The 11,331-nt window shown below is 45.5% G+C and overlaps 2 protein-coding genes across 2 annotated transcripts; one reads left to right on the top strand and one right to left on the bottom strand.

Moving 5' to 3' along the window:
* Positions 1-256: 256 nt before the first annotated feature.
* CRYZ (crystallin zeta) lies at positions 257-6,571 on the bottom strand. Its single transcript, XM_017805584.1, has 9 exons — positions 6,510-6,571; positions 5,795-5,919; positions 5,300-5,452; positions 3,936-4,099; positions 3,230-3,281; positions 1,847-1,996; positions 1,362-1,463; positions 1,123-1,218; positions 257-861 (listed from the first exon to the last, which is right to left on the bottom strand). The coding sequence occupies exons 2-9, from the start codon at positions 5,903-5,905 to the stop codon at positions 700-702; spliced, it is 990 nt and encodes a 329-aa protein (XP_017661073.1). The 5' UTR covers positions 5,906-5,919; positions 6,510-6,571; the 3' UTR covers positions 257-699.
* Positions 6,572-6,642: 71 nt separating this feature from the next.
* Positions 6,643-10,803, top strand: TYW3 (tRNA-yW synthesizing protein 3 homolog). Its single transcript, XM_017805585.1, has 6 exons — positions 6,643-6,801; positions 7,104-7,184; positions 8,203-8,301; positions 9,083-9,154; positions 9,421-9,554; positions 9,735-10,803. The coding sequence occupies exons 1-6, from the start codon at positions 6,643-6,645 to the stop codon at positions 9,937-9,939; spliced, it is 750 nt and encodes a 249-aa protein (XP_017661074.1). The 3' UTR covers positions 9,940-10,803.
* The last annotated feature ends 528 nt before the right edge of the window (positions 10,804-11,331 follow it).

Genomic DNA, 11,331 nt, shown 5'->3' on the forward strand with positions numbered 1-11,331 from the left:
GGGACCCAGGAGACTTGAATAATGGTCACAGCAAGAACTGAAATCCTCACAACCAGCCATTTACCATCCAGGAATAACTATCATCAGCTCCAGAGAGGAATACCAATATGGATCTGCAGAGTGACAGTCCCTGTGGATGAGCCAGGACACTGTCACCTCAGACCCTGAGGCAGGCACAGCCAAGTGAAAGTACCTCTGCTCCAAACAGTTCATATTTGAGAGATTCTACCCATCTTTTGAGCTGGAAAATGAACTATTTTGTCAGTAAAAGCTTTTATTTCAAGTAAATTGTGTGACAAATTTAAGACCGATTTTGTGGCTAAAAGAATTTATAACACAGCAAGTTATTTAATTTTGTGTATCTGTAAAAAGCAGCTTCATTCTGCACTACTTAGAGTGGTTTAACTCTGCCTTCACACAGAACATGATACCAAACTCTGCCTTCCCTTGCAGCACCACGCCATGCCAGCGGGAAAAATTTATTATTTACACATCAGTCAAAAAAGCTACCAAAATTACTTTACAGTAAATGAAACTCTGCTCCTTACAAAAAGAAGCAGCTTGTTAATTAATTCATGTAAGTGAGCATTTTCTACTGTCAAATCTGATCAAAAGTATGCTTATAACATACATTCAATGAACCATGTAAGCAAAGGTGCAGTTAAAGCAGCTACAAAATAAATGGAAAAAGGTTCTCCTTTATAGAAGGAGCACCATCTTCCCTCGGGCACCACTGCTACAAATAATGTCTTCATGAGCCTTGGCTACTTTCTCCAGGGGATATTCCGAGCCCACAATGGGTTTCAGCCAGCCAGCTTCTATGCCATCAAGGAGTGCCGTGGCACATTCACGCCTCTCCTCCTGCATGTAACAAACACAGCATTCACAACAAGGTCTTTGCATTTTAGAATTGCATTGACAATTTATTCAAGTGTTAAACCAAATTCCACAACCCAAAAATATTTTACTATGTTCTGAGATTGAATCAAAACATAAAGAAATGAATGAACAAGTTAGTTAAAGTGAAATTATGCTTTCATCCCTACAACTGATTTTAACTTGAAATAGAGGAGTGCTGGAACAAGCCAACAAAGCATACTTTAAAACAGAAATGTTTCTCACCTCAGTTGCAAGAAACAGACTCACTCCAATTATGCTTGACTCCTTGCTCATAGTGTCTCTTGGGTTTATCTCAATGCGTCCTCTGCAGCCCACAACCTGCCCAAACAAGTCCAAAATAAGAGCTGTACAATTGTGATGCAGAATGCACAGACTAAGGCAGTGACTCCAACACCCACCATTACCTCCCTGCTCAGGGACACAAACACTCACCATCATCCTCTGGGCAGGGACACACTCACCATCACCCTCCCTGCATGGGCCAGCAGCTGCAAGTCAGCATCCAGGTTGACATTGGAGAGCATTTCTATGATGATATCCACTCCCCCCGGTCCTGTGCACTCCTGTACAAGACACAGGATGTTATTTTAGTGCTCAGGTACCACTGTTTATTTCATACACTACAGGAAACATCCATTTTACAGGCTATTGTTTAAATTTTCAATACAGCCTCTGTACTACAGCTGACAGCTAATGAGCTGAACTGTAGCACATTTTGCTGTGCTGACTTATGGTGTGCTCCCACACTGGAATTTGCTGAATGTTAGTTCTAAATGACACTGCCTGTGAGGAAAGCTCTGCTTTTCCAGCCTGGGAAAGTTTTATCTTGTGTAGAAATTAAAAAGGCAGTACACTATTGCTCCTACAAAAATCCCCTTTAAAATCTTCAGCAAACAACTGCTTGTTTGTTAGTACCTGCATCCTCTAGCCTTGACATCATGCCTACCTTAATTCTCTCAATGTAATTAGGGTCTCTGTGATTAAAGGCTTGGTGAGCACCGTTTCTCAGGATCACATTCATGCCCTCCTCAGTTCCTGCTGTACCCAAAACCTTCAAACCACAAGCTCTGGCAATCTGACATGCTGCTAGTCCCACCTGAGGAGAGAGAAAAAAACAAAAGAGAAAAAAGAAAAATAAAAAAGAAAACTATTTTACCCATTTAGCATTTTAAATTTTAATTATTCTACCAGCAAATTGGAACTTCCCCATTTAAAAAGTTGGTTTGGTAACATGTGTTTTAACCATAATAAGTAATTTGGATCTTAAAGACAGAAAAATAGTCTTTTAAAAAGGACAAAGATTTACAGAAGCATGGTAAAGTTTTGATCCTTTTTAACAGTTATCAGTATTTGATATAAATCAATGTAGAATGTTGTCTATCTGTCAAAGCTGGGCCATACATTTTTGATACAAAGCCAGGGAAATTCTTCTCTTCACAGAATCATCTGCTATTGATACCAGCATTATACATTGCAAAGAAAATCTGCAGGCACAAATTTTATTAAAACCACTTCTGCACCTTTCACAAACAAATTAAATTATCTCTTTCTAAAGCAAATTCTCAGTGTCTTCTACCAGCTTTGCACTCCAGTAAGAACAGAAGCACCACATTTAGTTCATGAAAATAAAAAGAGGCAATGATGCTGAATGCCATTCTAGTATCTCAGAATAAGATCTGAATTTATCTTTTTGTTGTCTTACAAATAATTAAAGAAACTTTGAAACTTTGCCCGTTCATAGCAGCTGTTTGGTGCATCAGCAGAAACCGAGCAAGAAAGGGCACAGTGTGGGAGATAAATTAAACTAGAATGTTATGTGAGAGAGATCTAAAATTAGCCTGTCACGTAAAACTGAAGAAAATTAGAAGTGCAATTTCACATAGTATTCAGTCACAGCTTTATCCATTCCAGTGCCTCTCCCTGTGCAGTTGGCTGACAGCTCACAGGTAGAAACATCCCAGAAACGCACAGTTGCCCTGCACCGCTGATTCCTTCTCAGAGGACTCAGAACAACTTGTACATATTGGAAAATTACAGCTTTCTGCTATCAGTTTTGCCTGAGTTAGACCTACTACAAAGCTTCCACATCAACTTCCATCTGTTCAGTGTGTGACCCTCTGACTGGGGACCTCACACCAGCACTTGCACAGTTTCACAGTTATTGTGAATAACAGAGTTTGCTCTAAGCAAGTGTATCCCAGAGTGTCTGAAATAAACACCTAATTTGCTAATCCCTTTATTGATCTAAATGTGACCATAACTCATACCCCAAGCAGATGCATGGACAGAGAGCAGCATTCCCTATCACCTGCCTCCTTGGAACACTTACCCCGCCACTGGCACCATGCACCAGCACACTTTCCCCAGCTTTGGCACAGCCTCTGGGTGAAGAACACAGGACATATTGGTGTTGTGAGTGCAGTACACACTGACTGAGTACCAGGGTGCAGATTCTGACCAATGCAGACACTGATCAAACCTCATCGTTCACACAGCATTTCCAAATTATGTTCCAATTTATATTCCAAACAATGCTCCAATTTATGGCTAAACAGGTATCATAAGCCTTTTAAGGAGAACAAGGAGGCAAAATAAACCCTGTGATTGATGACATGAAGCAACATGCAGCCAGCAGGCAGTGACAGCCCCGTACTGAGCCTCAGCCTGGGACCTTCCTCTGTCCCAGGAAAGTGGTGGTTCTGCTCCACAGTACCTGGCTGCTTAATTAGGAAATTAGAACTATTCCTGCTTTTCTTCCCTGGATAAAATACCAGTGAGTACTGAAAAGCAGCCACATGTTTTATTACATGAAGCCTTTCCAGGTCTGTTCTCTTAAGAAGAAACACTTAACAGGAAAAGACAGTCACAGGCTTCTAGGTCACAATCATCTGACAATTCCATCAGCGTAACAAATTCAAGTGTCTTGAACATTTCTCACTCATCAATCTCCCCATTTTACAGGACAATGAAAATATGCATTTTGGTATTTTAAATATTAAAAATTAAAGTGCACAAACTTGGATTTGGTGCCTTACTTCTGGAAGAGGGCCCGGTAGGCAGTGAAGTAGGGGACTCCGAGCGCTGCTCCCTGCCTGAAGTCCAGCTTGTCTGGCAAAGGAAAGACTCTGTTGGCTGCAGCAAGTGCATACTCTGCATATCCTCCAGAAACAGTTTCAAGGGTGAAAACCCTGTCCCCTTTCTAGAACAGAGGGAGAGAATATAGAGAAATCAATCATTTCCCTTCCTTTTTCCTTAACAAACATTATGAACCAATTCACAGAAGTTTAGGCTATTACTAACAGCTCTCCTATTAAAAATAACCAGTTATATTTGTCATAGAAATTTTTATAAATGCTGATACATACCATCAATGCAACACAAACCATATAATTCCATATACTTAATTTAAAGTGTCATATTTATAACCCTGCTCTGCAGTGTAACACACAAACCTACTGTCTCATTAATATGAACCTCAATGAACTCGAACACTCGGGAATTCCATCCACAGATTTCAAATGCAAAACCTCAAAAGCTTTCATGAACACAAAAGAAATGTTTCTAAATTATTTAATTTTAATGTGGAGAAACATATATTCTTAATATACCCAAAGACACTTCTCTCTCATTCAAGCCAGGAGCATCACGACTGCCATAGGAAGCAAAAAACACACATAGCAGATACAGCAAACTGCTGATAAGAAAATATGAATAAAGATGATCCTTCTCTCCAGATAACCAAATCACCAAGGTCTCCCAAAATTGTTACATACATCCCAAATCAGGAAATTCCAGCACAATTCTAACTATGATTATATTTGGTTGGGATCAACCATCTAGTGACTTGAATGGGAGAACAGATTTGGAAACTATACAAATGTCATAGATATCTTTTAGCCTTCTCCTGTCACAAGACTTTCCCCATAGAAATCCAAGTAAAATTACTACACTGGAGCAATGCAGTATTTGAACAGTTTTAACAACAAATACTTAATGGGGCTTTACAAGTAAGCAATTTCCATTTCCCAAAAAACTTCACAGAAAATTTTTCAGTTCTGTATGAAATTATTATCCCCAGCAGGAAGCATCCAATCTCAACTACTTCTGCAGTGCAGAAACCCAACTTTTGTACACCTGATGTCACTCCTTTAAGGAGACAGACAGCAGGTGCCTCTTCTGAGACCTTTGAGCTCCCAGAGGTCACAGAATTCCTCACAGTCCCACCTGCAGACTGGCTTGCCAATGGGATCCCACTGCGTGCTTTTACTAGTCTGTGAAGGGGATTCCCCCCTTGAAGACATTACATGATTATAAGCAAAAGAGCCAGGCGCAGTAACATAGCAATCACCCGAAGAGGATACAATAAACAATCGTGAATTAAAGCTCAATGTGTAAATACCTTGAATGCAGTCACATGTTCCCCAACACCCTCGATCACCCCAGACACATCCGAGCCTGGGGTGTAGGGCAAAGCCGGTTTCCTGGCATAAGTCCCAGAACGAATATATGTCTCAACAGGATTTACCCCACAGGCATGGACTTTAATTAACACCTACAAGAAAAGATGCTTCTTAAGCAGCAAGTAGAAAGATTTAGCCGTTTAATTCACAGCACAGCATCATGGCACTTTAAGTGAATTCTCAAACAGCCTCTGTGACAACCCAGTGTCGAACTGGAGGTACTTTCAGGAAACCCTTGGTGTGGAATATGTAGCCCACAGAACAGTAAAGAGCCCACATTTGTCAAGCATGATGTCTCAGGGAGTATGAACACACTGATCAAACCCCATGTACTCCAGATGAAGAGTTCTGGGTTGCATCCCTCATTCTGTCCTGCGGGCACCTGTTACCATTCATTACTGCTATTTATTTCCCTTCACAGAGCACACATATACCTGGTTTTCTTTTGGAACAGGAATTAACACATCCGACTGGAGTTTAAGTACTTCAGGGCCACCAAATTCAAACACTCTGATCGCTCTCATCACTCTGCTGGTGGCTGCCATGGCGACTAGAAGATCTGGGGAAAAACACGACAGTAATATCTCCGGTTCGTGTTCAGGTCAGGGAGAGCCTGAGTCCCCAGGACGTGCCCTGCGGACACCGCCCAGGACACGGCACAGCCCGCGGGCCGAAGGGCGGCTCGGCCTCGTGATAATGAACCGATCCAGAGGGAGGGGAAGGAGAGGAGGGGCCCGAGGTGCCCAGGGTCTCCCGCTCAGAGAAGCTTCCAGGAGCCGGGCATGGGGCGGACGGGAAGCACAGCACGGGGCCGTCTCCGGCGGGGAACAGCCGCGGAACAGGCACCGCTGGCCCAGGCCCGGCCCGCCCCGGGCGGCATCGCGACCCCGCCCCCTCCCGCTCCGGGCACGCCCCCGGCACGCCCCCTCTGCCGGGCCCCGCCCCTGACGCGCCTCTCGCCTCCAGGCCCCGCCCCCCGAGGCCTCTGGCGGTCAGGCCCCGCCCCTTTGAGCCGCACCACGGCCGTCGCCGCTAGAGGCCCGGGCGTGGCCACCGCGGCTGCGGAGCCCGACACGGGCAGCGCGGGGTCGCCGCCGCCTCGTCCCGTCCCCCCGGGGAGCACCGGGGAGCTCCGCGCCCCCCGCCTACCTGCGGAGCGCCGCAGCCCCCGCGCCGAAGCGTGGGCCCGGGCGGAGGGCGGAGGGCGGGGCCATCCAATGCCCCGCCCCGGCAGTCGGCCGCGCGCAGAAGTTTGTCCCCCGCGGGCCGCCGTCCCCGCGCGATGGCGGCGTTCGCGCGGCGCAAGGCGCAGCGGCTCGCGCGGCCCGACCCTAGCCGGAAGCGCGCGCTGGACGCGCGCGCCGCGGAGCTCGCGCGGCTCCTGAACGCGCACGAGCGGTTCTGCACCACCAGCTCGTGCGACGGGAGGGTCCTGCTGGCGGTGGGATACCGGGATACCGGGATACCGGGATACCGGCATGGGTACCGGGGGGGTGGGCCGGGATGACGGGGCGGGGCCGGCATGCCGCGAGATCGGGTCCCGCTATTGCCGGTGCTTCCCTGTCCGTGCTCAGCTGAGTATCAGTGGCCGGGACACACAAACCCGGCCGGTGCCCGGGCAGAGCCGGCCCGAGCAGTGTTCCTGTGAATGGGCTCTGCGGGCAAAGCGACGCTCCTGGCTCGGAAGAGCCGGATCAAACATCACCGACCCGCAGAGCCCATTCCCTGGTTTCTGTCCATCAGGACACGGACGGCGGCGGGATCCAGAAGAAGAACTGCACGTGGCTCCTAGTAACACATGACCCCTGTGCCAAAGGCGATGTGGTAAGAGCACAGTAGGATACAGCTTTTCTATTTATTCATTGCAGTGCTCGTGGTGTCATGGAAAACACGTGAAAGAATTTTTATTCCTAATGCTGAGATGAATTGCTACTCTTTCAAAATTAAATCTTCTTTAGGGGTGTTGCTTAATAAATTCTTCAGACCCGTTTTGAAGAGAATGTTTTTAAGCTCAAGCTTTTCTGTCTCAAAGTGACATTTCTGAATAGAAGAAAATATTCCCAGCCCTCAAGGTTTCTCTGCACGAAGACAGCACAGAAAAGCAGATAAACTGTCTTTGTGAGCTGTGCAGGATGTCAGAGAGCTGTCTGCACACCCATAGATCCAGGAAAATCTGCCACTAGCATCTCTGTCTTCTGGCAGAACTGAGGGGTCTGAAGGGGATATCTTCAATTTTATGATTATAAAGTTACTTCTTTTTTTCTAGTCTTGTGGGTTTATGCCTCTAATTTCAACCTCTGAATTTGTCTTTATAATTCTCATATATTAGGCTACACACTGGTATTTGAGAAAGGATTGAAGTGTGGTTGCGTATGTTAGGCCATGGATTTAATCTGCTGAAACCCAGAATGTTGAGGAATGTACTTCAGCAACTAAATGTCTTTGATTTTAAAGAACAGTTAAAAAAAAAATCCCTGCTCAATCACCTGATTGCAGCAGAACAGTCATTGTCCCTTGCTGGACTGATGGTGTCAATGTTTGGATGTACAAAGGAAAAACATGAAGGATGAAGCACAGTTTTTAATGTCTGTTTTGCCATTAATTTCTATCAAACCTGATCAGTTTAGCAAACAGAATCAGGGAAATCCATGGAGTTTCTGTGTATTGTGAGCAATGAAAACTTAAAAGCAGCTGATCAAACCTGACTGCTTGGGACTCATTTGCTGCATTTTTGGTGCTTGTTTCATACACAGACTAGCTTTTTCTTTTTTGCCTTTTTTTTTTTTTGCAATAACAGTACACACTTGCAGTGTTAATATAAATGTTTTGGTGTATTTTCCAGATGACAGCACTAGAGAAGTCCACTGGAGACGTTGTGTTCAAGTTTGAACCATTTGTTCTTCACGTGCTGTGTCGGGAGCTGCAGGATGCACAGCTGCTGGTAAAACCACATCAAGCACAATGTGACATTGTTGCTCTGTTACATTCCTGCCTGTAAAAGTAAAAGGATTGTCTCCTGGTTAAGCTGTAACACTTAGGAATAGTCCCAGATGTGCTGTGTGTTTAACAACTGAGATGGTAAAGTAAGCCGATGAGGAAAACAGAGCTTTAAACTTGGTGGAGATTTTGCTATGCATAGAAAGCAAAATGACTCACCTTTGAGCTGAAGAGGGCCGCCCATAAAACATTTCCCAGGGAGCCTGAGATTCTCTCACTGGCTGAAAGGGATGGATTTTAGGCATTACTTTGCTACCATCCAGGCCATTTGTCTCCACTTGCAATGAACACCTTTGTGTTCTGCTTCTCCAGCATGACCGAAGAGCAGTGTGTGCCGTGCCAGGCTCATTCCCTCATTAGCACAGGAGAGCTGATGAGCTCAGTGTACAGTGCTGCTGTCCTCACAGCTATAGACATGTGGCATGACTGTGTGTGCTTCCAGCTCCTTGGGATAAAGCAACTCAGTGCTCAGAGAGACATTGTGTCCCATCTGCACTGATGGATTCAGACAGTCAGGATGCACCATGGGTCTCTGAAAACCACCCACAGTTTGTGGGCTTGATCTTAAAGAAATTTTAATTTAACTATTTTTTGTCAGTCTGTGGAGATGGTTTTGAGTAAGTTTTTTGCAAAACCAAGATTGCAAGTTGCATTGCAACCCATTCATAATTATTTTTTGCTGTGAAAGTGTACAAGACCTGTTTAAGCACTTATTTGTTCTGCAGCATTCAGTGGCTGTTGATTCTGGATTCAGGAACTCTGGTATTACGGTTGGCAGAGGAGGAAAAATTACGATGGTAAGGACTCTGCTACTGTAAGGAATGTAACAAAGTCATATCATTATGTTAACCTTGGCTTTTTACCAGCCGAGATCTGACTTGTGCTGAACAGCTGTCACAGGGCATGCTGTAGCAAAGAAATAGCTTTCTGCTTTAGGTGAGAGCAAACTAACCAATTTTATGGATAAGCAGGTTTTTTCCTGCAATGAACTCCCTATATTATTTAAATTACCTTCATAAAGTAAAAAAACTTTGTTCCAGATAAGTCCTGTGTGCTTTTTCAGGCTGTCCGAAGCACTCACTGCTTAGAAGTTCCATTGAGCCACAAGGGGAGATTGATGGTCTCTGACGAATATATTGAATTTCTGGTACATGTAGCCAATCAGAAAATGGAAGAAAACATAAGGAGGATTGAGAGGTTTGTAAGATTATACCATGTAATGATGGAATGTTCATGACATTGAGTTTTTCTTCAGTATCAGCTAAAACCACTTTTCTTCTCCTTGCATGTCTTGATTACATTCCAAAAGCATTAGTTTCTTAGAGGAGTTTTGTAGCAAACCTACAAAATAGTAAATACAAAATTTTTTCTTTCTAGATTCCACAAGGGCTTGGAGTTGGCTCTGGAGGCTGCTGTCCCTACAGACACCTTGGCTCCCAAGGGGCCAGAGAAGAGCCGCTCTGTGTATGTGCACAGGAGAAAGAGACGGACCATTCGGGAACAGGCCAATCCCAGTGGAGAGCTGGAGCCCCAGGATGATACTGAAAGCAGTCTGGATCTGTTTGCCGAAATCATGATATAGACTAAGGCATTCGAAAGCAAATGGCAAACTGACTGTATGCTCTTTGTAAGAGGTTTATATACTGTTGTGCTCTCAGTAGTAACACTCCCATGGACATTGACCAGAAAAAAGGTAATTAACAGAATGGTGAGCAGGTGTAATGCTACCAGGCACAGAGAACAAAGCCCTAGAATGTGTTGGGGTTTTTTTAACTGTAGTGTTGAATTAACAGACTTCTACTCCATCTGCCAGTTATCCCAGAAATAACAGGTTTGCTGCAGCCTTTGGCCATGTTCTCTGTGGCAGCGTTTCACTTCCAACTTTGTTTTTGCAGAGCAGAGAAACTCTAAAAACTGAGTTGTTTTCCCCAAAGGTTGTTACTCCCTGCAGGACCTCTGCAGAGCAGCATGCACCAGCATGGCTGGCCCTTCCTGGCAGCTGTTAGTCACCTGCAGAGCATACCTGGGGCAGAGCTTAGGACAGAAAAGCACGAGCTGGGTACTGCTCTGTACCAGCCTCAGCCGGGTGCATCCAGATCCCTCCGGGCTGCTGCTGTTTCCCTGCTCTTTGCTGTGTCTCGGGCTCCAGCCCTACTGTGTGCACTCCAATTCCCATAACCACTGGCCACTCAGTACCATTTTTCCTTGCCCCTTTAGCCAGCTCTGTGTGCTGATGGCCCCTTCTCCTCACAGAGCCCCTGCACTCTGCAGCCAGCACCCGGCCAAAGTCACCCCAAGGGCTGGGCTGGGCTGAGCTGAGAACCACTGACTACAGGAACTGTTATATACAAACAGTGCAGCACTGTGTGCATTCCTTGTTGTGCCACTGGTAAAGATACTCCATGCTCGTGTATTTTTTAGAAAAATGCTGAATTTGTAAACCTTCCAAGCTGTCTTGTGACTGAGTGATAGCTTACACTGCAGAGCCAGACCCTCACTGAAGGAGGTGGTTTATTTGTGCAGGAACTCCCAGGCCATGCAGAGAGGGATGTCACTGTTTCCATTACATGAACTTCTGTCTTCGGGGGCATTTTAATTCCACTGCAGAAATTGAACATACTCCATGGCAGCCTCAGGGAAGAGTAATTGGGGCACTGAGTAGATTCTGAAAGACCCGTTGGGCTGTTTCCAGTCACAGGTACGCCAGAAGAAAGGAACTGGAGCCTCTTGTGTTGTGTGTTTGTCTTGCTGACTTCAAGCTCAGATGTTCTCCTTCTGGGCGCTTGAAACACCTCAGCATGTGGCTGGGGCATGGGAAGGGGAGAGGCCAGTGCCCTTCTGTCCTTGTAAGTTTGCTGCTACGTCCAGTTGAGGTGCTTGCCAGCACGAACAGCATGTCACAGAACACACAGGTGCTGCTGGTTTCTCCTTCAGGGAAGGAGAGATGCTGGCGACAAATACTGAAGACCAAAGA

This window comes from Lepidothrix coronata, unplaced genomic scaffold, assembly GCF_001604755.1.
Source record: "Lepidothrix coronata isolate B3197 unplaced genomic scaffold, Lepidothrix_coronata-1.0 Scaffold12, whole genome shotgun sequence".
Taxonomy (NCBI): Eukaryota; Metazoa; Chordata; class Aves; order Passeriformes; family Pipridae; genus Lepidothrix; species Lepidothrix coronata.

Bases quoted from the DNA above. Each gene is read 5' to 3' on its own strand.
- TYW3 (XM_017805585.1), top strand. From the start codon at position 6,643: ATGGCGGCGTTCGCGCGGCGCAAGGCGCAGCGGCTCGCGCGGCCCGAC. The intron at 8,302-9,082 runs GTAAAACCACAT...TTTGTTCTGCAG, and splicing joins TGCAGGATGCACAGCTGCTG to CATTCAGTGGCTGTTGATTC. The intron at 9,155-9,420 runs GTAAGGACTCTG...GTGCTTTTTCAG, and splicing joins GAGGAGGAAAAATTACGATG to GCTGTCCGAAGCACTCACTG.
- CRYZ (XM_017805584.1), bottom strand. From the start codon at position 5,905: ATGGCAGCCACCAGCAGAGTGATGAGAGCGATCAGAGTGTTTGAATTT. The intron at 4,100-5,299 runs GTATTTACACAT...CCTCTGTTCTAG, and splicing joins AACATGTGACTGCATTCAAG to AAAGGGGACAGGGTTTTCAC. The intron at 3,282-3,935 runs GTAAGGCACCAA...TTCTTCACCCAG, and splicing joins TACCGGGCCCTCTTCCAGAA to AGGCTGTGCCAAAGCTGGGG.